The sequence below is a fragment of the Lingula anatina genome, chromosome 2 (genome assembly GCF_051362555.1).
Source record: "Lingula anatina isolate TDL-2025a chromosome 2, LinAna3.0, whole genome shotgun sequence".
Classification (NCBI taxonomy): domain Eukaryota; kingdom Metazoa; phylum Brachiopoda; class Lingulata; order Lingulida; family Lingulidae; genus Lingula; species Lingula anatina.
Window position 1 is genome coordinate 39,813,799 of NC_141768.1, and position 25,097 is coordinate 39,838,895.

The 25,097-nt window shown below is 33.6% G+C and overlaps 2 protein-coding genes across 6 annotated transcripts; one reads left to right on the plus strand and one right to left on the minus strand.

The window, feature by feature from the left end:
• The first annotated feature begins 17 nt into the window (after positions 1 to 17).
• On the plus strand, positions 18 to 12,066 carry LOC106173638 (ciliated left-right organizer metallopeptidase). Of its 3 annotated transcripts, XM_013554832.2 has the most exons (19): positions 18 to 122; positions 1,579 to 1,996; positions 4,449 to 4,527; positions 4,915 to 4,978; positions 5,750 to 5,899; positions 6,227 to 6,355; positions 6,574 to 6,652; positions 6,953 to 7,107; positions 7,355 to 7,426; positions 7,782 to 7,884; positions 8,076 to 8,142; positions 8,423 to 8,516; positions 8,877 to 8,975; positions 9,235 to 9,360; positions 9,767 to 9,944; positions 10,168 to 10,380; positions 10,616 to 10,718; positions 10,910 to 11,051; positions 11,914 to 12,066. In XM_013554832.2, the coding sequence occupies exons 2-19, from the start codon at positions 1,639 to 1,641 to the stop codon at positions 11,986 to 11,988; spliced, it is 2,286 nt and encodes a 761-aa protein (XP_013410286.2). In that variant the 5' UTR covers positions 18 to 122; positions 1,579 to 1,638; the 3' UTR covers positions 11,989 to 12,066. The 3 variants fall into 3 exon arrangements, with proteins under 3 accessions (XP_013410286.2, XP_013410284.2, XP_013410285.2); XM_013554830.2 differs by having other exon boundaries at positions 10,910 to 12,058; XM_013554831.2 differs by having other exon boundaries at positions 41 to 122; positions 1,576 to 1,996; positions 10,910 to 12,058.
• Positions 12,067 to 13,204: 1,138 nt separating this feature from the next.
• Positions 13,205 to 24,652, minus strand: LOC106173637 (cyclin-dependent kinase-like 1). 3 transcript variants are annotated; one of them, XM_013554828.2, is made up of 10 exons: positions 24,463 to 24,652; positions 23,878 to 24,268; positions 21,268 to 21,389; positions 21,004 to 21,076; positions 19,845 to 19,935; positions 19,212 to 19,409; positions 17,291 to 17,373; positions 16,169 to 16,225; positions 15,790 to 15,990; positions 13,205 to 14,937 (listed from the first exon to the last, which is right to left on the minus strand). In XM_013554828.2, exons 2-10 carry the CDS (start codon positions 24,049 to 24,051, stop codon positions 14,800 to 14,802), a joined length of 1,137 nt encoding a protein of 378 aa, XP_013410282.1. In that variant the 5' UTR covers positions 24,052 to 24,268; positions 24,463 to 24,652; the 3' UTR covers positions 13,205 to 14,799. The 3 variants fall into 3 exon arrangements, with proteins under 3 accessions (XP_013410282.1, XP_013410283.1, XP_013410281.1); XM_013554829.2 differs by having other exon boundaries at positions 15,835 to 15,990; positions 19,212 to 19,412; XM_013554827.2 differs by having other exon boundaries at positions 19,212 to 19,412.
• Between the last annotated feature and the right edge of the window lie 445 nt (positions 24,653 to 25,097).

Below are 25,097 nucleotides of genomic sequence, written 5' to 3' on the forward strand. Positions count from 1 at the left end.
AGGTGAAGATTAGAGCGCAGGCGCGGAGTTCATACCAACCAATCGGTGACGAATAGTAACTCCGCGTGACGTTTGGAGAGACTTTAGGAAGGAAGGTGTGGAATGGTAACAATGTCAAAACGGTAAGAAGTTTTTCTGACATAAACTCTGTTATGTTGAATGAATGGAGTGTGAGTAGAATTATCAATATTGGTCTGTTGGACTAAGGTCTTTTTCGTTCGAGATCTAACGTTAACTTTAGTTTTGATTTGTTGTGTCAAACATGAAGTCAAGAAGTCGGTACAAGTACTGGAATCATTGTACAACCACTAGTAGTGATTGTAATGTGCAGTGCAACTTACTGTATGTTAGCCAGCAAACGACGTGTACTTGTCTTTTGTTTTGATTTTTTAACAAACACTGATGATATCATACACATATTTGGAACTCTGATGGATTGTTTAAACCAAATAAGGATTTGATTTGAATGTTACTTGTGAAGTAAAGCAGCAAAATTTACGCCAAGAAATAACATCAGTAATGCAACTGTTAAATGCTAAAAATACTGCTAAAAGACAATCAAAGGCAAAAGATGAATTAAGCAAAAAATTCAGCACTTGTTTTTCCCACTGCCATTAATACCGGTACTTTGTTTGATTAAAATTACCTTATATGGGATATTCTTACCAAATTTAATTTTTTTGGAAAAAAAAAGGAAATATTTCCTACTTTGGAACCATTTCTTGACCTTTCCCTGCAATTGGTTTCAAGGTTTTGTACCAACATTTAGAGTGACTTCCCAGTCACCTAGACCATCATATGTCTTCTGGTGCATTTTAGAAGGAAATATGATACCAAGTGTTTTTATTTTAGAGGTTTTATCATCTTTAATTTCAGAACTGGGAAATATTAGTAGTTCTGCATGACATATAGACCTGCAAATATACGACTTAAGTAGTTTCTAAGCCTGGCCATTTGGCATATTTATATGTTATTTTGATATAAAGTGTCTAAAGGATGAAGTTAGCGTACATTCATTGTAGATAGGTTTTCATTGTCTTAAATCTTTTTATTCAAATGTAGATAGATACTGTATTTATGTTAAAAGGTGTGTCAAATTATTAAATTTAGAAAAATGCAATGAGGAGTTCCCTTTGCTTAAAATTGCATTATCATTTTGGTAAAATATATTGTGATTTTAGTCAAGTATTGAATTGTCTCATTTTTCTTCCAAACACCAGTATTTAGCCCTTATAATTACACCATATTAATAAGCAGATCATATGTGAATCAGTCATTTATGGTAATCACCTAAACTTTTTATGGGAAAAATTGTGAATTTTATAGATACAGTATTTTTTAATTAATTTATTATAAAAATCAGATCAGTTTTATTGATTGGTAGGATCAAAAATGAAAAGCAGGCTTCCTTCAAGTTCTTTTTAAATTTATACAGTAAAAGCACTGCAAGTGCTTCACAGAAACATTTTTTTCAAATCTTGTTTTTTTATGTTTCTAAAAGATTGATAATTTTTCCCCATTTAAAAGATCAAGCCATTATCATGCATGTGTATAAGACATGTTTCTTTGTTTCAGCAGTGTCCATCTACTTTGGAAAAGACAATCAAGTAAGATGTAGCATCTTAGAAAAATCAGAAGATGCTGCTTCCATATATTGGTGCAGTCGTGGCATTATGGCTGCTGCTGGCTGTCACTGGACTTCATGGGTCCTGCATCCATGACCAGATCCAGCCAGATACAGTCCCAGTATCCACTTTACAGTATAGGTCCAGCAGCCACAGACATGATGACAAATATTCTAGTCAAACAGAACACAGTTTGGATAACTCGAAAAATAAGATAAATTATAAATACAGAAGGAAACGTGTGGTTGAAGCGTATGAACCCATCCGCATTATAGCCCACTATGAGAACTTGGGTCTTTCTGAAAATGAAGAAGGTCGCCTCAGAAATACTGTTAATATGGCCATTACAAGAATCTCAAATCTTTTGTCAGGTGAGTGTTAAAGCCAATTGAAAATTTTACTCCCTTCATGTAAGGCCAGGGCCAGAGGTTCATTTATTCAGAAATTACTAACTTATTTTTATCCAACTTTCCTAGAAAATTTGTATTCTTATTAAAAAAAAAATTTTTCATTGTACCTTTGGTATAGTAGAGGGAATGTGTGGTGATTATTTAAAAATTTGAACAAAACTTGTATATTAAATTAATGAAGTTGCATTGAGGTTATAGTCAATATACATGTTAAAGACAATTAAAAAGCTCTACGGAAATGAAAGTGGGAAACTTTGTATGTATATAAAATGTTTATTTTTGAAGTGATGAAGTGGATAAAATAAGTGATGCTCCATATTTATTAGTAGCTTGCACAGATACTTCTTTAGCTCTCTGATCATTTTTCTCTCTTCCTGTATCTTCTTTTGAGGCATCGGCATTGTCTTGTGTCTATGAATAATAATGATTTTTAAAAAAGATGAAAAGAAATGTACACTTAATACTGTTTGTTATGAAGTTATCGTAGTGTTGTGGGACTGGGTTTTGATGTGCCCCTGATGGCTATTGGTCAGGAACAGGGTATATGATTTACAAACAAATCTTGTTTATTTTGGAGAATGACATTTTAAGTAATCATCTGCAACAATGAAACGGGTAATTTGTGAGGAAGGCAACTGTACCTTATTTCATGCCCAAAATCAAAACAAGGTACAAGAAAAATGTTAACAAAGTTCCTGCACAGGGAAGGAGACAAAGGGAGGGTAAATATGTTTACTGTGTTTGGTTTCCATTTCTCTGCTCCGCTTACTTAAACAAGACCCAGCTTAAGCAGTGTGTTTGTGCATTAAACTCCAGCATTGATGTGGAGTAATCATTGGACTCTCCCTCTGTTGGTGCAGTTGCCGGGAGAGAACAGTAAACACTGACTGTTCCTAGTGTTTCCTCAATTATGTTGCATTGAGATTATAGTCAATAAAGGACAACATTTTTTATGTGGGCCATTATGCTGAGTCTAAAAGGTGTACAAGTAGGGTGTTGATTTAATCCTATTGCATAAAATGAATTGAGTGTAATGCATGTGTGAACACGTGAAGATATGAACTTTGCAATTGACATATGTGTACGATTGTCATTACCCAGCAACATAAAATGTATTGAACTGATTGCACATTAAATCTATGATAGATTCTAAAAAAATGGGTATTTTTATTTGTATATTTATTTCACACAAAAGTAACTGTGCAGTACCTGATGTGGTAACTAGAATATGTATTGATTTACATTGTGATGCCAGGAGAGCCCAATCTTATGTTATGGAGCAACAGTATACACAGATCACGGTAGCTATTGACAGGTTAAGATAAAGAGACGGACAAATTCTACCTGGTTTTGTTAACCTAGAGATTAGCCTTTAGCTAAGCCTGGTTTCTTGTATATCTGTTTCTTTTCATCTTTCTCCAACATGAACTGTGTAAATTTGAAATGATTTAAATGCACATAAGACAAAAATCATCTTTGATGAATTATCTTTTTAAGAGTTAAAAGCATTGGAAAGTGTGAATGTGTGTGTATGTCACAGTTAAATTCTAGAATATAACACAAAATTGCCCCTTCATATTTACCGATTTTGATTCAGTAAATTGATGTAAAATGGGGTATATGGGCATATGTTTTTCAGCATTTAACCTTTAGAAACATATCAGATATGATCTTGTTGGTAGGGTATCACGACCTTTCTAATAAAAAAAGACTCATACTGGTCTTGGTTTGCATCTTCATTTAGAAAGACTAAAAGTTGCTCGTAAAGTTAAAGGAGTAGAAAATACCCTTTTCACTCAAGTCTAGGTGTTGTTGACAGGGAATGGGAATTAATTCACACTGTGTGACATGTATTCCAATGTTTTCCTCCTGTATCTAAGCAACCTGGGATTTTTTCCAGCAGTTTTTTTTTTCTTCTGGTAAAATGTTGTAGACTTTGAAACATGTGTTAATGGATTTACCAAGGTTGGGACACATTTCAACATAGAGTGTTTGTATTTGTTGAAGAAAAAATGAATCTGTTAAATTTTTTTGTATCCTGTCCTTGAGCAAATATTTTTTATAAATCCTTTAAGAATAATTTAAAATAAATTGTTCTCTTACAATAATGATCAAAGCAAACTGAATATATTTTCCAGTTTTAATGAGTTTTGATTTTGAATTGTAGGGGTAAAAGTGCAGGAAAGAGTTTAGAGTGTGAGAAACTTGTAGAAAATGAGTGAAGCGGGGAAAGAGGAGAGTGTATTTGTTTCAATGCCTTTTTGTTCAAAATTCATTTTATTTTGTAAACAAATGGCCTTTGGTGTTTGGTTGGAATAATATATTATAATGATTATGTTGGAAATAAACATCCCATATTCATTTGAACAAAATTCAATGTGAATCTTTAGATTTAACTCTGTATTTCTTGTAGTTATCCATGTCCAAGGTCCACTTCTCCTTAGTAGAGAGGCCTGCAATATCTTCTGGTCAGATGGTCCCAATGCTGGAAGGTAAGACTTATTATGTATTTCAAAAACCATTTCATCAGGTTATAATGTATGTGTACTTTTGATGAAAAGAAGGCTTAATACTTGTATCTGTTGTAACAGGCTGTTGGTTTATTAAATTTATTTAATTTGTTAATGTTAAACTACTACATAGGATGTTTTAATGTGATTTAAATTTATGTTATTAAACGTGTTCAGTGCAACAAAAATTACACAAAGAACTACTTAACAGAATAAAGAAGATGGCTTATTGTAAAGAAGTTTTAAGTTTTACACAAATTTTCCCATTAAAATCAGTGTGAAACAAAACTGTTGATTTGCAAACAATTTCACTTGCTACATGTAAGGTTAGAAGGAATATTCATATAATACATAATTATATTTTTTCAGGTGCCAAGAGCTAAAAGTTGGATATAGAGACAGTGATGAAAAATGTGGCCCAGATGATTTTGTTGTAAGAAAATCTTCTTCTATATGATATCAGTTTAGATGAAAAAATGATAATATTAATAATGGTTTAAATAATATTTATAATATTATTTATAAATATTATAAATATTATTTATAATATTTATAATAATAATAACAATATTTTAGTCTTAATTCTTACAAGTTAATTTGACTTAACAGTATTAAAACATTAACATATTAAACTATTCAGACAAGAAATAAAACCATTGTTAAGACATTGAATTAAAGGGTATGTTTGAAATACCATTGATAGTTTTATACCTAAAAGAACTTTAAACTCTCTAATTTCCTAGAAAGGTACATTTTCATTTTTTTCAAACCATTCTTTGACACTATTTGGTGCAAAATAAAGGCTCATTCCCAATAAAGCTATCATTCTACGTAGATCGATCCAGTTCCACAGGGATTCTGGCTGATTGCAGTCAGGTTAACAGGTCTCTCTTTGTTTCCAACATACTCTTATAACCACCAGCTTCTCTGTATTCTACTTAAATTAAGAGGAGTATTATCCTCCAGATTAGGGAAGGTTATATCATTGTCAACCATTACTTTTGAAGTTACCGTAGTGTTTGCGTTATTTGTTAACCTTTTTTTTATTTTTTCAGGAACTTAGTCATGTTTAATTGTCTTTTCCTAGAAAAGGAAAATGATCATCGTCAGATCTTTTTAAAAATTGAAAAAAAATTGAACTCTGACTTAAGGTAAAATATTATTGAATATTGTGGACAACTGATACTTAACATTTTCCCTACAGATCCCTAGAGAACACCTGAGTGGGTTTAGTACTTATGGTTACAATGCATCCCAACCAAACCAGCAACACTTCTCAGATGGCCCTGGTCTCCTAGCTGCAGACTATGTGGTTTACATTCAGGCTCGCAGTACGGGCAGCTGTTCAAGAGATGTAAGGGGTATTGCCTGTACTTAATACATTCAGAAGTTAATTTGGCATTATTTTTGCTGAAGTCAAAAAGTGTTTTTTTTTTTTTTTTTTTTTTTTTTTTTTTTTTTTTTTTTTTAAATTAGAGAAGTCTTGTCCAATTTTCTGTGGTAAAATTTAACTAGCATTATTATTTGGTTTGGATTTGCTATTTTTAGTGAGACACTAGACATTTTATTTAACAAAGCATTCTCAGTGTTATTTCATAATGTGTGCAAGTAGCTCTCTCATTTTCTTATTAATTTAGAAGTATGTCATTTTCTGAGGGTTTCCTTTTTTCCTTGTTCCCAGAATTTTGCTGTGATGGCATATGCTTCTTATTGTCGACAAGATCAAAATGGCCGCCCTGTGGCAGGATATGTTAACTTCTGCCCAACACACTTAAATGATGGTACATTTGAGGAAAGCAAAGCAGTGCTGGTAAGATTGTTACTTGTTCTGATCATTTAGTATCACGTCAAAAGAAAATTCAACATTGTTAGGAAGTATATTATTATTAAGTAGAAATGTTATGTACGCATATTGTTTATTTGTGAAAAGAATTTGAGTTCTGATATTGCAGGATTGAGTAAAATGACATGAATTTTATTCTTGACATGTTTAACAATTGGGTAATTGTGCATCTCCTCCTTTTTCAGACTATGATCCATGAACTATTCCATGCTCTTGGCTTCTCCAAGAACCTGCTTGATGAATACCGTGATTGTTCTCATTCAGGTGAGTTGTGGGTTTCCATCAGCAGCAGCATTTTAAAAATAAATAACGGGTCTTTTTGAAAATTTGTGCTTTGATAATAACAATATTTTACCTTGTAAGAAGCCTCTTTTTGTGTTAATGGTTACAGAATTCTTATCTAAGTGGAAGTTGATTTAGTTTATATACCAAATGGAGTTTTAATATGTCTCTTTCATGAAAAAGAAAATTCAATTTCTGAAGATGACGCGAAACATTTCATATTCTCTTGTTTTATTGACTATTTAGGTCAAAAATTATAACAGATTGTTTTTTCTTTGACAGCCTCCGGCCTAAACTGTCCCAAAAGACACCGTGTTACGGGCTCAGTCTCTAGAGTAGAGAGAATCATCACACCTACACATGTTACTGCTACTTCACAACATTATAACTGCACAACACATCCTGTCAATGAGTTTGGCGCACCTTTACATTTGGTGGTAAGTTATGAACAATATCCTTTGCAAGAGTAAGTTAAGTTGGATGATTGATTGTAAGTGAGCTTGATGTTACCAGTTGTTAATGTTTTCAGGTTTTGTTTGTTTTGTCAGGTGTTTGATTTTTTTCACATAAAAGTTCGGGACACATTTTTCTATTGATAATATAATGTATTCTTAACTTTGTGATAATTTTAAGGATTCTTTTACATGATTTATGTAATATTATTGCTGTTGATTTTTTATTCAGAATAGCAATATTGACTCTCACTGGGATGCAAGGTTTCTACAAGGATCTATCATGGCGCCATCTATAGGCTTGGTAAGAGGGATTTAACTGCAATTAAAATCCTCGCTATTTCATTTGAAATTAAACTCCACTAGTATTGAAAAAAGCTGGCAAGTCAAAAACTTGAGCTGGAGGCAATGTTGTTAGGTAGTATTAAGTAATGGTAAATTTGAATTGTAGAAGCAGCTTTCATGTGTCTAAAATTCTGGACATTTTTTGTATCCACTAGATCTGAAGTTAACACTTGGTTTTCACTGGGTTTTATCTTAATGTAAAACCTTATTTACAAAATGTATTAAAAACTGTGCACTGTATTTTTTATTATTATTATTATTTTTTTTTTGATTGATTTTTACTTATGTAACAAATTTTATTTTTGTTCTTCTAGCCACATTTAACATTTATAGATAACATGACAATGTCACTGTTTGAGGATATGGGATGGTACAAGGTTAACTATCAGGAAGTAGATGACTACCACTGGGGAAAAGGTAAAAATTTTAATATTAGTAAGCAAAGTAATAATCTATCAGTATAGTCTAACACTAGTAGATACGTGATTGGAAACTGAATTTTCTTTGGCTAAAAGTCTTATATCATGAAACAGTAAATGGATTGATAAATAACGATAACATTTAAATAGATGATCTGTTTTACTTCATAAATTTTTTTCACCCTTCAGATGAAGGCTGTGACTTTGGTTTGCAACAAGCCTGCAATGACGAGTCTGAGTTTTTCTGTACAGGAAAGTGAGTGATGAGTTTTCTTTTAAAAAGAAATAAGATCATTTCATAGTGCTGTTAGTTCTCCAACCAGTTTGTAACAGCAATGCCTCTCTTCAAATATTTATTAAGTGCCACTTAATATGTAGAAAATAAAAATAAAGTGAAAGATAGAATATTAGATAAATTTTGTTAGTTTATTCTTGATTTGATTTGAAGTTTATTTTTGTTTATGATACATTATTTTACTCAGATGTTTACATAACTGTAATTTTGAAATTTGACAAACATTTAATTTACACTGTAGTGATTTGGGCTGTCATTATCTGCACTTGGACAAAGCTCAATGCAGCAAAGATGATTTCTTGGGATCTTGCAGGATATTTATTGCTCAACCTGGGGTAAGTTGTAGTTTTATTTTTTTTTCAACCTTCTGTGTTTGATTTCTCTGAAATTAGTGTTAAGGAAAGCAAAAAAGGATGTTATTTGGGTCTCATGAGTCATATTGTCATTTTTGCACTATTTGCATTTTACAGGTTAAAAAGTATTTACTCTTTGATTCAGTACTTCATTACTTGCAGTCTTCTATGTTCAAAGTGCATTACTAGCAGTATTACTTGCATGTATGCAAAGGTTGTCATAAACTATTGTTAGGTCTGTACCATATTACTGTATAACCAGCCATTCTGTAAAAAATGAGCTAGAACCAAGAAAGCTTATAAATGTAAAAAGAAAGGTCTCTTAAATTTGTTTTTCTTCAGGGTGCATGTTTTCTTCCATTTGGTGCTTCTGTGTCGCTTGGATACGGTGAAGTTCATAGTTCAAACAGCAGGTGCTTCCTGTCTAACCTCACTCTTTCAGTAAGTGCACAGTGTCACATTTTATTTTTTTTTTTGCACCAGTTTCATTTATTTCATTTGTCTACAAAGTAGAACCAGAATATTTCTGAACTTTGGCAAAAAGCACAACTTCTAGATTCTGGAATATGTTAGGTGCGGTTTAGACTTCTAAATCAGTAAAGTTGGAAAATGGAAATCGAAACTGGAACTTAAACAGTTTGATGTGTTACCTGCTTAGAGGTAATATATAATATAGCACATACTATGTATTGTACTTCAGGGAACCAATGGTGCTATGGATTACTCTGGCAGGTGCTATGAACACAGGTGTGCAGGGATTAACCAAGTGGAGGTCAGGGTTGGAAACTCCAGCTGGATTCCTTGTCCTGGAGGAGACATGGTTGAGGTGACTTCCTTTTTTTAAATAAAATCTAAATCGGTTTTAGAGATAAGGACTACTGAATGTTTTTCACCTGCATTTCCCAGCAATTGACAAAATGAACTTTGAATATAAATCAGAATTGTTTATATCATTCTCCCTTTTCTTTGCTGGTGAAACAAAATGTGGAATCTAGTTGGATGTTTGTGAAAATTCTGGCGATATGATAACATACATTACCTAAATTTGCTTCATGATGATATCTTTTAATATTATGCTTTTTGTTTATTTATTTAATTATTTATTTGAAAATTTTCTTATAAGAATTATGATCTTAATTTTAAATGTTTTAAAAGGTTTTGTATTTTAGACAGTTCTGAATGCTCAGCATATTCGTCCTTATTTTAAATATAAGCGTATCCTGATATTTCAGATTCCGGGTCTTTTGGGCTCTCTTCTGTGTCCTATGGAAGGAGTGCTGTGTGCAACTCTTCCCTCATCCCCTCGCCCTCGTGTTACCCCTCAATCTTCATCCTCATCATCATCATTACCACCATCATCATCAACATCGACTACCCCTTCCACAACCACAATTAGAGTTACTGTTAAAGGTAAGTGTGATTGTGACATCCTCTTACTATTTATGGCATTTATTGAAATTATACTTGGTTTTCAAGGCATTGCAAACAGTTGGAATACTATATAGATTTTCAGTGTGTCAAGAGTCTTCTTGTACAAGTACTTTTTGGCAATATATTCATTCCCAGCAAGATAAATTATTACCAGTTTAGTATTGTTATAGCAACTCTTGACCATGGTTATCTCTATTTCCAGACCCATCTTCTTCAGTCACTGCAGAACTGACGTTCAATATAAACTACACTGCTCTTGTTGCTGCTGGGAGGGTGGATTCCTTCCAGAAGGCAGTGATAAAAGAGGTGCTAAAAGCAATCAAAATTACCAGTGATAGAATAGATAATATTTCTGTGAGAGAAGGCAGTGTTATTGTGCAGTTTGATATCCTCCCTGCAACTTACGAAGACCAGGGTAAGTTGTCTTTGACACACATTGCACAATTAAAAAAAAAAAAAAAAGATGTTTTCCCCATTCCTGGTAAATATTCAGTTATGGTTGGGGTGGTTATAATATTTGATAAAAAATTAGATTTTGAACAGAAATTTATTTTTTGTTCCAGCCAAATTTTAAATTGTGAAAAGCCAATGATGTCCAGTAAAGAGTGTTGGTGGTGAAATGTAAATCCCTGTTTGCTTTTACTTGCTAGGTCCTGTGGTAAAGACTGCCTATGCTCAATTGGCCAAACTGGTAAAAGAAGAACAGTTCAAAGTCGAGTACTTAGGAGAAGAAATAAAACCATTATCACTCAGGTAAGGGATAAACAGAGATGAGAAAAAAAGTTGCATATTGGAGGAGAAAGTTATTTCTTCTTTTAAAGTTATCCAGATCCACCTGTTATGTTTTAAAGGTGTTTCAGATTGTACCAATTCTGAATAATAAAACATGGTATTATGATATATATTGTAAATCATGTCATTGTTCATATTTTGACTTCTTTCAGGTCTACAAATCTGAACACCGACAGTCCCTTTCGTCTGGGTGCAGCAGCAGTAGTTGGAATAGTGATAGCTTCTCTGATAGTTTTCAGTCTCTTTGTGGTGATAGTGGTCGCTATCAACAAGTACAAAGTGCGCCATAGACAGGTGTGTCCTAGCGCTGCCTCCTCAGGCTCTGGCCACGACCTTCAGATGACCCATCTGTCTCGCACAAACAGTGCCGCACTGAGTGCGCGAGGAGTGGTGATAAGCACAATAGGCTCTGGTTTCACGCAGCCAGATGATCTACCAGCTATTTGAGATTATCCTTCTCTGAAGGAGCAAGATGTTTGAAAATAATTTTGATTTGATCTATAGGCTATTGCTAGTTAGAATATATTCTAAGGCTTATAAAGAAACAATGAGAAGCTGTCATTTAATAAAAATGCCAGTGTATAGATTTGTCCAGTATAATGCTTATAGAACATCGCAATATCTTTTCCCACAGTATTTTTTCATTCCAACTGTAACTTGACAGTATAAGTATCCAAGTGCAGTGGATGTGTTTTATAAGAGGCAATTAGATGCATTATGAATGTGAACACTTGTGCAATTATAAAGTAGTATAGCTTGTTTTTGCTAGTCTAAGACCATGGCCAGTGATTGAGAAATCTATTTCCGGATTGATTAATTGGATAAGTAATAAATTACTATTTAGATGATAGCAGAATGTCTGTTAAAAACTTACACTTAATATTTCCTAATAACTGTGATATTTTGCGTCCAAAGAGACATGTTTTCTGTAGGTATAGTATTTTTATAAGAGATTAATGAAAATGATGTTCAATGTAACATTTTGTATTTAAGCTTAATGTGCACCAAGTGCATCACATAGGCATGGTACAGTTGCTCTGAGCATTAGTTTTGAAATTATTTTAGTTACTAAATGTGATATAATGGCATTGATATCAAATATGATATAAGCATGATTTTATTTTTAACTGTCTCATGTATTTTCTTTCCTTTGTAGGGGGAAGGAGGCAGCGCAGGCTCTTTTTTTAGTATTTCAGTTGCATTCTTCAAAACTCGAGAAGGACCAGTGTAACTGGAGCCAAGAGTGCTCTCAAAAATTGGCACTACCAGGCTATGTTAGTTGTTGTTATGTGTCATATGAGGATTTGTTGTTATGTGTCATATGAGGATTTGAGTCTTCTTTAAAATTTTTTTCAAGTGAGTGAAAAAAATATACATATAGATTGGCTGAATTTTACAAAATTTCTTTTCAAAAACTACTTTGATTTAGGATATCTTGTTTGACAGGAGGTAAAGAAAGTAACATAAAAGGCATTTAGATACTTATAGATTAAGTAATTTTAATTAGAAAATCTGTATTCATTATGAAGAATGGCTAGTATTTCTGGTAATGATATAATTGTCCAGAGGCATTTATAAGGCCAGTGGTACTACTTGTATACACAATAGTGCACCATAGGATTTAAGTGCTTAGTCAAAAAGAGATTTAACTTTGCTTCAGTAACAGTTCACAAATGTGGAGCTGCAGAGTTTGATTTAAAGGAAGTTAATGCTCAAGAAAAGAATGCCATCTGCATTTGGATGCATATTCCCACCAGAATTTGGTGTGTATGTCTAGTATTATGCCAACAATGGTCTATAGGTAATCAAAACTTTTTAACCTTGTTGAATATGTTAAACGTATGAAGAATAAATATACAATTGTCTTTCAAGTATTTATTTTTCATTTTCTTATTTGTTTTTTCTCAGGTATTTGAAGATAATGATCCATGGAATGAATGTTTGCCAGTGCCTATTTTTTTTATTTCACATAGATGTGTCCAAATTCTGGTTAATATCATTGATATGTATGATTTCAGTTCAAAATGCTATGAGTATCAATAAGTCTTTTGCAGCTAAGGGAAGGACGAGAGGTTGGCTTGTTTTGTTTACTGAGGAGCTGGCTCTCCAGCATTCTTTTGTTTACTGAAGAGCAAGTGCTTCCATATATATATATATATATATATATATATGGTGAATGCTAATCTCTGTAGAATTTAACATTGGCTACAAATTTTTTGTAAACATCTCAATGTCGGTTTTTCTTTAACTTTTGAAAGCTTCACTTCGTAAAGTACATCAGTTCCATGTCAAACTATGCACATAAAACTCCACCATTCAGAAAAATGACTAAAACTTTAACTATTTGATTCAAAAGCATATGTGTACACCATACAGATCTGGGAAGGAGGTAGGTGGTGTGATATTATTTAGATAAATGGGCAGATCAGACACTCCATATTCAAAACAAGTCTTTGTTTCTACAAGAACATCTTTATTATCTTTCTATATATTAAGTTTCCATTAATACATAAATCAATACACCTGTGGTGCAGCTTCTAATACATAAACAGAACACTGCAACAGGAAACTGGTTAACAGTGGTTTAAGAAAAAATATAGTAAGAAATTGATTGGCAAACATTAATAAAAGGACGGAACAGTTAAAATACTATGTTCAGGGATTTTTAACCAGATGAAAAAGAAAAACCTTTATTTAATATGCAATTAAAGATGTTTGATTATCTTGCAAGGAATTCCTTAAGATTTGTTATACTGGCAGTAATCAGATAGGACTATCCTTCAATAACTAGAAATTATTAACATAATAAATGACTTAAGTGATTTAACTTAAATATTTGGCTATTAATGACTTGCTTTCTGCAGTAATCAAACTATTCACTAGTTATCTGTTTAATTAATTTTTTTTCAATTCTAAACAGATGAAAATTCAGCTGATTTTACCTGTTAACTGTGCTTAAATCACTTTTTCATTTACACATATATGCAAAGTATAGCAATATTGAAGTGCTAAAAATATACATGCAGTCCTAACAAAGATGCAACAATGATCACTAACAATTCAGATGGCTACTGTGGTATTGCACTTTATAAATCAGATACTTTGGTCCTCAGAACTGACTGGTATATATCATGGAATTCATGAATTATTATTCAATTCATACTTTAAAACATTGGCAGGGAATAACTGCCAAAGGCTTTCCTTAGTTCAAGTCTTATAAAGTATGAAACGGGGCACAGTGAGGATGCATTTTTAAAACTTTTCTAGTGCCTCACTATACTCTGGGATATCCTTCAAGAACAGTTTGCTGGGGCTGTCCTGACTAGGTCTCTACAAACATCTTCTACACATACAGGTCTCTATGTGACCTTCTTTTTAAAACAACCAACGCTTGTGTTGGCCATGTTTATGGTCACATGGGGCAATAGACCAAAAGTTAGTAATCTGTGTTAAATTTTTAAGTCAACAACATCAACCATTACTATCTAAAAGATAAGGCTGTTAGAATTATCAATGGCACCAATAGAATGCAATCTGACAAAAGATGGGCACATACATGCAAAAAGAGAATAAACACTTTTGTGAAAAAAAGATAAAATTATAACATAAAAAACTATCTAAGTCAAAATATTCAATTAATCCGAAGTTCTGTTACAAATGATATGAAGCTTCGTTAACATATTCAACACACAAGAACAACTGAACTGATATGACAAATTGTACACTAATAATTACTATATCTACACCATTCCTCAAAAACCAATCAAAGAACTTGATTACAGAATTCTAAAAAGAAAAAAAAAAGATTGAACCACTTTAGTAGCTGTGATTCCCGACCACCAAGGGTCAGTGCCCAAACACAGATTGCCACAGCACAAGTGATCTATGCAGCAGGCAAGAGAATTAGTAATTATTAGTCCACACCACACAACACGCAGGTCTCAATTGCGCCCAGTTCAATGAAAACATGGCCCCCAGGATTCCCTCGTCTCTAGATGTTGTAGAAGCTCCCGTCATGACGAAAAATCCCTTGGCCAAACAGTCATATGGTTGGCAGGTGCGTTCCCCCATACTTGTTCTTCTTCTCCCCTTGCTCACGGTGTGCATGCTTGGTATTGAGGACAGGTGAGGTAGAAGGTGCAGGGTGGTTACCTGTCAACTGGGGTAATGAGTTACTATTCTGTAATAAACAAATGAGAAAATAGTATAACAACTTGTCTTTAATACACAGGTAAATGTTGGAGCATTATTTAATACTATTGTACATTATTTCTTTCTTTTAAACACTAGTGAATTAAAAGTTTAGATGATGTCTAACAATCTCCATACTGGCAAATTTGTTTCATGAAAACATTCAAAAGATTATCTTTAAAAATATTTTGTTTGGGGACATTCTACTCTTTTACTGAAAGTAAACTTCAAAAATAACTTCCACTAGCCTACAAGTAAATCTACCAAGGAAATTACAATTACTTCAACTTATACCTTACCATATTCACCTAACTAGCGCCACATCTAACTGGACATTTGTCTATTCCTGACATAAAGCATTCAGGATGTAGCTACAGGTATCATGCTTCCCACTAACCCCACATCTAGACCCAAATTTCAACAAGCTATAAGCCAGAGAAAAAGAGTTTTTGAAAGTGAATAGAGATGGACGAGATGGAAAAGATGGAAAGATAGAAACGAGGGGAGACAGTAATTTTAGAGTTGAAATGGGGCAGCGAGTACAGACTGCAAAGATGGGAGACAGTGGCAAGAATAATCATGCCAAGCTGACACAGTGAGGTATCACAACCCAATGGACTGTATTTTTATCATGCCAGAACATCTTAATACAATCTGCCATTGTTAGACAAATTGTATTCAGTCCGGCACATCTCCAGGGTGACTGCATGATGAAATTGTATCTAGTCAGCCAGACCAGGCAACAGATGTACCCCCAGTTGTGATCACCGTCAACTGTCATAGACATTGCATACTCTACCTACCTAACTGCTAACCATACAGATAATGAAAATTAACCCACCCCAGCATCGTAAGTCATGAAGACTGGTACTTTGTAAAGCCCTACCCCTGCCCTTGACTTCTGGTCCTTCCTTTCCTGCTGCTTGCGTCGCTTGTGGTTCTCTTCATTTGTGTTCCTATCACCAAGATAATCGTCCAAATAGGCATGACTTAGCAATTCTTCACAAGTTGAACGTTGAGATGGATCCATTGCAAAGCATTGCTAAGAAAAAAAAAATCATAAAATAATTGTTAAATTCTTAAAAATGATGCCTGGGAATATTATATATATAAAATACTCTGAATATTTCACACACAAAAATGGTATAGCATGTTCATATATCTAAACATATTTTCTGGCCAGACCTTATGGACTATCAGTGGCCTTACAAAATACTTACTTGCATGAAATCCATTGCCTTAGAGCTTATATTTGGAAATTTTTCCTCGAGAGGCTCCTGAAATGTAAACCACAAATATAAGAAATCCTTCTTTTGCACAGCTAGTACTTTGAAGTATGTTTTGTGTCATTTTATTACTGTAACTACACATATAAGCATTAGGATGGCAATATTCATCAGTATACTAAATGAATGTATACTTGTTACACAAGTAAAGACTAGAGGATCAAAGCAGCAATACTGCCACCAGGATTTGTGCCACCAACACGATTAAGTGCTTTCAACTTTGGAAGTTCATTTTCAATTCATATATCAGTCATTCTTTCATTAATGATTATCAAAACCCATCTGTTATTTATATGATCTGATTGGTGAAGGTATGTGTTCCCTGTAAGTAATCTTGTGAGACAGAAAAGTGTAAGAAATAATGTATCCTTATTTAAACCAAATACACCTTAATTGCCCACCAAAACTTCCCTTTACTCATAAACACTGTTGATTTCCAAATTGAACCTTCTCCAACTTTGTCCTTAAGATTTATTTTTCTAACACTTAAAATTCAATGTACTTTACAATAATATGCTCAATAATTAACATCCCTGCCCTGTGCGTTCAAAAATTTCAATGACCCTTCATTGAATTGCCCATAGGGATTTTATTAATAATAATAATAATAAATAGCTTAGCTCTGAATGAACTGGTTTACAGATGACCTGCATTTGGGGTAACAAAAGGCCTTTGTTATTCTACCTACAGGGCACACTCCATGCTTTTAAGTTCAATGGAGTGAACTTAGCAAAGAAGGTAAGAATCAAGAACCAAGCTGCCAACAATAGAGACGTGGAACCACATAACAACATGTTCAACACAGATGGAAATTTATTTCTGCTAAAAACCTTCCCCTCTAAATGATAAAAACCCTTTCCTTACTGGGAAGTTGGGCTAAAGTTAATGCAGAAGTGTCGCTCAGACCACAAGCTACATAAGGTATATGCATTCTTAACATGTTTTCGGTGCATTCAGGGCCACAATCTTGAAACTATCAGACTAAAAATCACGAATTTCCAACAAATTTCCTTATGTAAGGTATGATTTTTTTTTAAAGAAAAATATATCACTTACCAATCTGTCTGGCACTGGAATAGTTAACCCTTTAAAAAACTGATTGTTTGAAAATATGTCCACATGTCTTGGAAGAAGGTCACCTAGAATTTAAAAAAAAAAAACTAAAATATAAATTTTGAATTCAAGTGCCAAGAGAAGCAATCAAATTAAATTTTTTTGTCTTTTATGATGCACAATGATACTGATGTTACCATTTAAACAGGTCCAAGCATTGGAGATATCAATAAATATCAATAAATAAGATAAATAAAATATCAATGAATATATATATTTGAAGGCAACAGAATGGTTTTCAGGGGTTCAGTGTTTATTCTATATCTATGACACAAGTAAAAACGAGAAACACAATCAGAGAGCACAAACCTCGGCCAGGGACTTTAATTGTAAGAAAGTATAACAATCGACATTGCATGTGCCTTGAAGCAGACTCCCAGAAAGATTTCAATATATAAGAACTACAACACATCATAAAAGTATTAAAAGGTTCTTGAAGGAAACTTCATTGGGTTATAATTTTTCCACCAGTCCAGCAAGTGATCCAATGTGTGTGTGACGTGTGCCATTAAAATAAGTCAAGACATTATTATTATTACAACTTGCTAAGCTTCTATGCTGAGTGTGTTTGGGTGTGATGCAACATGCATTGCTTCGTACAGAGTATGTTTGCATGTGACATGTCAGGTCACAGCTTACAAATAATGCTTGTGACGTGCACCACTAAAAATAGATTAAGAGACTATTATTACTTGTGTATTTTCAATACAGAGTGCGTTTCTATGGTACTCCTTTTCGCCCTTATTGGTTAATCTGCCAAATAGGATCAATTCATTCAGAGAAAAATCCAAGATCTAAGTATTAAATCTTGGGTAAACAAAATTTAGATAAGCATGTGCTCTGATGCCCTTCAATAAGTCAGTTTGCTTAGGGCCCAGTGAACTATCACATTCCCCCATTTATCAAAACTGTTGACAGGTCCTATGTGTCCTTCTTTTCATTAAAGACTTCTTCTGTCAATTTAATATATCTTATACAACCATACCTGCATGTTTGAAAGCATCAATACACCACTACGTGCTGTCTGAAGATTACGGGCATCAGATGACAGATTTATGCATTACGTTTGGCAAGCATATCACCTATTATAGTCTAATAACACCAGTTTTGTTATTTTTCTATACTAAAGGAGTCATATTCACGAAATAAGGGCATATCTTCACAATCACATTATTCCATAATACTGTTTTTAACATCAAAGGTCTCTGAGTAAATTTGCATTCTATGTTAGAGTTCCATTATACACTGGCACAGGAAATGCAACCCACATTGTATTTCCACAAGTGTATACACAGAAATAATCTCGGTCCACAGTAATTCAACTCACTCAATCTCCCAGTTTAATAGATAAACCTCTTTAGTGTGTAGAGAGAAACAGGATCTGAACACAATCAAGAGTGCAATTCCATAATCTTTTGGTAATCATACATATGGCACAGCATAGCAAACATTATTAGGAGTACGAGATTTGGCTGGGTTTATCATTAGTATTCACTGGAAGACTGATTTCCCATAGATTTAGATCGATCTATCTGAATCGACCTAACTCCTTGGGGGTTCATGCTAAATTGCTCTCAGGTTCCAAGAGCCGAGCTCGCACAAAAGTTAATTACCCCCTTACAGCTTTTAGTAGGGGGGACAGACATTAAGCTGGTCAGGCTGACAACAATCTAGTGAGACTCCCCACGGGATAGATCAATCTAAAATCTATGGGAATGCACTCTAAAACATCTTCAGTGCAGGACTCTAAGAAGGATATTGCATTAAAAAAATTCAAATACTCATAACAGTCTATAAGAGTTAAACCAACACCATTAAGTCAGAGCAGTCATACTTATTGTTTGGCATCCTATGAGACAGTTACCTAATGTTTTCCTGATAAGATATAACTGATCCACATCAGAACGCCCTGGCCAGAGTGCTTGCCCAGTGATCAACTCAGCAAACACACAACCAATTGCCCAAACGTCCACTGGAGGTCCATATGCAGTGTCCCCCACCAACAGTTCTGGAGCTCTGTACCAGCGTGTGGCTACATAGTCTGTGTACTCATCTCCAGGTCCTGCTGAATCAAAAAACATCTATCATTTCCAAAGAGCAGAAAACATGAAATTAACTCAACAGAAGAGATACAACAAAGACAAGCACTCATATAACATAGAATGAAGGTTAGGCCTGACAACAGCTTACAAAGGTATTAAAATTACTGAAAACAAAACTAAAACCCTCATGACTGAATAATAAAAACAGCCTTTGTGAGAAACATGTATTGCTACAACTGCAAAGCAGTTTCTACCTTTATGATAACATCAAATAACCTTTTAAGTATATAAACAAAAATAATGTGAAACAAATAAATTAAGAAAATCTCCAGAGAAAATTCAATTAAATTTTGCCCAGTGACAGATTGGCAAAGCAGTTTGTTTGAAAGTAGCATGTTTTATCATGCCCCAAGCCTGCTATAAGATAAGTTACTATAGAAAGATAAAGTACTTACTGAGTAGCCTAGCAAACCCAAAGTCACACAGCTTTACAACCCCTTGCTTGGTGATTAGAATGTTTTCTGGCTTCACATCTCTGTGTATACACTGGAATAAAACCCAACAAATTATAACAAGCAGTATAAACTATGAATATCATGTTACGGTTGAAATAATAAAGAAAAAGGAGACTGGAAATTTCCTTTACAAGATGTACATCAAAATATTTGGCATCATATTTAATAAAGTGGGGATCCATATTTTACTTGGTTTATGTAGTGAAGTGCTTCCTTAGTTTCATGATTACATAATATATAAAAACAGGCATTCTAGCAATGTCAACAGTTGAAATACTTGTAAAACCCATTGAAAATCAACATAAAGATACAAAAAGGCTTGATAAAAGCAGATCAACAAATGTTACAAAGAAAATATTAATTTAAAGTCCTACAAATTTTATAAAGGATAGCTGACCCAAAACATTTCAAATGCTAATAATTCAAAAAGAAAATGGAACACCAGCTAAGAGTTTTGAAAGTCTCAGAATAAGGCAACTTATTTTTCAGACTCCGGTCACAAGAATAATAGTGGCATAGTACCACATAGGAACAGAAGAGAAATTGAAACCATTTTCCACCCATGGCACTAATTGACAAAAATTTCAACCTAACTGTTTTGAATAAACATGACTCTCTGTACCAATAAAAATATAGAACTTTCCCAATAATGCAAGACTTAACATAAATGTTTTGGTTTCCATTGTGTTGTTACTGGCACAAGTGTCAGGTGTCATTTGTGTCTGTTCCCCCCTTAGTAACACCAACATAAATGACAGCTGAAACAATGTTTAATTGGATTTTAAGAGTAGGCCACAGTGATGGCAACTCACCCCTCACAACATTACATTGCCCCTTCATTGATTCTCACTTCACCCCAGGCAACTTAACATGACTTTAATAAGAAACAATTATGGCACAATCAATAAAAATGATTGTTAGCTGCATGTTTTGTTATGTGCTCTCTACAACAAAAGATCCAATAGGCACAGCAAAGTTCGATATTCCAATGGGTCACTAATGTAATGTTAGAAATATCAATCGTAATCAGGCCAAATGAGGAAGCTTTGTGATGTGTGGCAAGAGCATTGCCCATACCAAGAAGATCCACTTTACTTACATTGTGTGCATGGCAAAAGTTGACAGCAAGGAGGGTCTGATGTATAATTTTTTTCGTCAGTGGCTCAGGCACCCTGGAAAAATAATGAAAACTAACATCAAAATGTGCTGATAAAATCTTAAACTTGAACTTAAAATGTAAATGTATAAACATTCGTAAGTGCTACGTCATAACTGTCACCGATACTACGGTAATATTTTTCTTTACAGCAAGTAAATCATGTAAATCAATGAAAATAAATGGCTGCTAAAAAATCTTCTTTACCCTTTGGGATTCCTGTCTAATTCATTTAGCACCGTGTGATCCACATATTCAAACACCAAATGCAACCTCTTCTTCCTTTTGAATACTTCTGAAAGGTTGACTAAGTTTGGGTGTTTTAATTGCTGGAATGAGAAAAAAAGGTACCAAAAACCATTAGCATTCTGTGCTATACATCAGTCACAAAGTCCAGAAGAAAATATGGATATAATTAATGTTTTTCTTCAATTGCACCATAAAAACAATCCCTACATCATCATAAAATTAGAGCAATTAACTAACAAGGACTCCGCTTCTCACATGCCTCCCCACACATCGTCCCTTGACTGGTCGAATTGAGCCGAGATTTAATTACTGTGCCCCTGCAGGGACGATGCATGGGGAGGCGTGAAAGAGGCGGGGAGACCATTACAGGATTAAATGGTCTTCCTTTCATGTAGGTCTGCCATATTTAGGCCTTGGACCAGTTAGCACTCGGATCTTCTCATTCTGAATGGCCCCTGTATCTTTTATTTATCACAACAGCAGATGTTGCTAAAAAACTAAATGTCAGACAATTTATTATCTATTGATTTCAGGAAATTATCCTTTTATGCTATTATTCCTTGCCAAGCTTGATCTAGGCAAAGCAAATATTTATAAGGTTGCTGAGCAACCTATCTACAGGTACTTCATCATACCCACTTCATTTCCTGGATTAACTACCCTATACAATAATGCATACTTCATCATCAAAGGCGGCTTCTATTTTAGATTCAACAATGAATAATTGATAGAACTTGTAACCTAGTTTGGTAAGCAGTGCTTAACTCCCGTGAGTGTATTCATTTTTACAAATATATCCCAATGAGGATCAGTTTGATATCACAATGGAAGCAATTACATTTGATTATTTTTCCTTTGAAACCTTGCATCAAAAGCTGACAAAATACACTTAAAACCAAATTTTCTAATTTAAATATGAAAAACAAACAAAGAATAAATACAAGTACATTAAATACAATGAAAAAAATATTCCAATCCAAAAACAGAAATAATGGCATTAATGCATATTAAAACTTTTGACACTAGAAACCTGATAGTAGGTAACAATACTTATCAGTCACCACATGTGAGCTATTACATATGACCAAAGACAATATGGCTTGGCTTGATAAAATTAATTATTGGGATTAAAGCACTTTCCAAACATCCAAACACTGGTGTTATGATAAGTTTATTGATTTCAGAAGAGAGCTGGGGGTGGACACTAATGGTACTAGAGTCTGAATAACTGTTTAGAGAGCTAATGTTAGATTAAAATGTTTACAGCATTCTATACAATCCATAACATTCAATGTTAAGTACATAGATGATTTCAAGTAACCCCATAGTGACACTGTTTTCATTTCATAACAGTAACTGGTTTATATATCATATTAGGGTAATAGAACTAATACTTGAAATGAAGAGGTATATGTTTCCAACAGCTGTCCATGTATTACTTGTAGAAGTTAGGTGTTTTCAACTCAATTTTGTGAATAATTAGTTCCAAATCCATTTTAAATACATTAAACTACAGATCTCCTGATATGGTGTTTTTTTTTTTTTTTTGTTTTGTTTTTTTTTTTCTTTTTTCTATTTATGCAGCCTCCCAAGTCTAGATGTCAGTTTTCAAAGCTATTTTACCTGGTATTTCTTTCTAAATTTGCCAATGACATGAGTAGAATATATAAAGGTGAACATAGGACAAAGGCCAAGGCCCTTTTACTTAACACATTTTTGCCACACAAATATACTTAATATAATTTAGAAGACTTTTTATGTAAGTGAGACATTTTCAACATATATCAATAATGTATAAACACAAAACTGCAATAAAGATGGTTTTTCAAAAATACTGCTTTCTTTCAAATGACATATTGATCATAAAATACAGGACAGTGTTAAAAAGCCAGTATTTCCAGCATTTAATTAAAATATGATCATTTTTTTAGATCCTATATTTCAAAACAAATAACGATTAATAGAACAGGGTATAGAACAATGTGTATTCACAAACTTGCCAAGCTGACCATGGGAGAACTAACCATACTCATTGCTACATGTACTAACAAATTTGCCTATGTTTTATCTCCACTCTTATCAAAACTTAAATCAAATTAAAAAATGGGCAACATTTGCAATCTACATGTATTTTTTTTAGTGTGATAACTGATGCCTATACAATTTAGAAGCTTGGATATTTTTAATCATTCATAATACTGCATCAATAATGAGACAGAAATATCTTAACAGAAGCATCATGTGTATTATTTGTTTTAAAATTTTTGTTTAATCCCCCATAACTATAGTGAAACATACAATGATACATTTGAGAGCTAGAGGCTGGTGATTCGGACTAGTCTTTCATGTGTGTGTGTGTTGTGCTTTAGGTTGATTATTCATACAGTCAAAGTGCATGGTGTACTTGGCTTCTTTTGCTACAAAGCAATTACATTTTAACATATCGGACTGGTCTACCTTCTGTATGACTTAATCTATATTTAGTTATTAATTACAAGAAACTGCATTGAAAAACGATTACAGGATTGGTAATTGTTTCTATGTTGCCAGTTAAAAAGGGTAACCCACCTTTAACATTCTGATCTCTCTCATTGCTATCTTTTTAATCAAAGGATCGTCTTCAGATTCTACAAATTTCTTGATGGCAACTAGTTGTCCTGTTTCTTTGTTCCTACATTTGAACACCACTCCATAGGAACCTTCTCCTATTTTTCCAATTTTTTCGTATTTATCCATAGTCATGTTCAGAGTTTATATGGTTCAATATGGCTACCAGGTACTGGCCCGAGTGGTAAAGTTTGGTGATATGTGCCACAGCTGAGTACCTTTGTAGACACAGTGAGATCAGTGGGGGTCTAAACTATGTAATGACATCCTTGTTCGTGAAGTAAAATACAAATACGACTGTCCCGCAAGTCTTCGATTTTCGTCTCGTCTTGCGTTCTCCTCTGCACACAGCCTAGCAAAATAAATATTTTGATAGTGAAATGTCAAACGATTTTAACAACGCATATCCCCGTAAAAAACTTGGTCAGTGTCCTACATACTGATCGGGTATGTCTTTTTAGTCTTTATACTACATGTCAAGAAATATTATTGGAACAATTCAAGAGCATTAAATTGAAAATTCATAGACTTTTCCTCAGTAATTACCTTCACGAATTCCTCTGGGAACATGTAATCCTCCGCCTGCCTTCTAGCTCATTTCCGGTTCGTCATAATTATTTCAGAATTTATTCTAATTTCACTTATCATATATGATAAAGACATACATTATGAAAGTATTTCTGGAAGTTATAGACAATTATATAACAGGACATATGAAAATAAAAAGAAATATTTAACCGGACTATAAAAGTAGTTCTGCGTTTTGCGGTTCATTGTTATTGTGAATACCACTGTGTATAGCAACCTGGTCACGTGATCACACAAGCCAAACAGCAAATAGTTTTTGGCGGTCCTCGACTCTTGCACATTGCTATGGACTATCTTACACACTGCTTTGGGCTTTTATTTCATATTTGGTGCGTATTTAAGCTGGTGGAGTTTCCATTTAATTAATTAACCCTTTAAAGGCTCTATAATAACTTTCTTTATGTTTCTTCAATTTTCGTGATGTTTCCGAACCAGAGAGATTTTAGAAATCGCTGCCAATTTGACTTAGGAATGTAGCCACCGATGTAAAAAAAGAGCTTTTCAATGTGCAGTCCAGTACTTTTTACTGATAAATATATTATAACGCTATATGAAAACCTTGAGTTTGAGCTGAATTAATTGCTTTGCATTTA

Bases quoted from the DNA above. Each gene is read 5' to 3' on its own strand.
- LOC106173638 (XM_013554830.2), top strand. From the start codon at position 1,639: ATGCTGCTTCCATATATTGGTGCAGTCGTGGCATTATGGCTGCTGCTG. The intron at 5,900-6,226 runs GTAAGGGGTATT...CCTTGTTCCCAG, and splicing joins CGGGCAGCTGTTCAAGAGAT to AATTTTGCTGTGATGGCATA. The intron at 7,427-7,781 runs GTAAGAGGGATT...TTGTTCTTCTAG, and splicing joins TGGCGCCATCTATAGGCTTG to CCACATTTAACATTTATAGA.
- LOC106173637 (XM_013554827.2), bottom strand. From the start codon at position 24,051: ATGACTATGGATAAATACGAAAAAATTGGAAAAATAGGAGAAGGTTCC. The intron at 21,390-23,877 runs GTGGGTTACCCT...TTCTCATTCCAG, and splicing joins GAGAGATCAGAATGTTAAAG to CAATTAAAACACCCAAACTT. The intron at 21,077-21,267 runs GTAAAGAAGATT...TTATTTTTCCAG, and splicing joins TTAGACAGGAATCCCAAAGG to GGTGCCTGAGCCACTGACGA.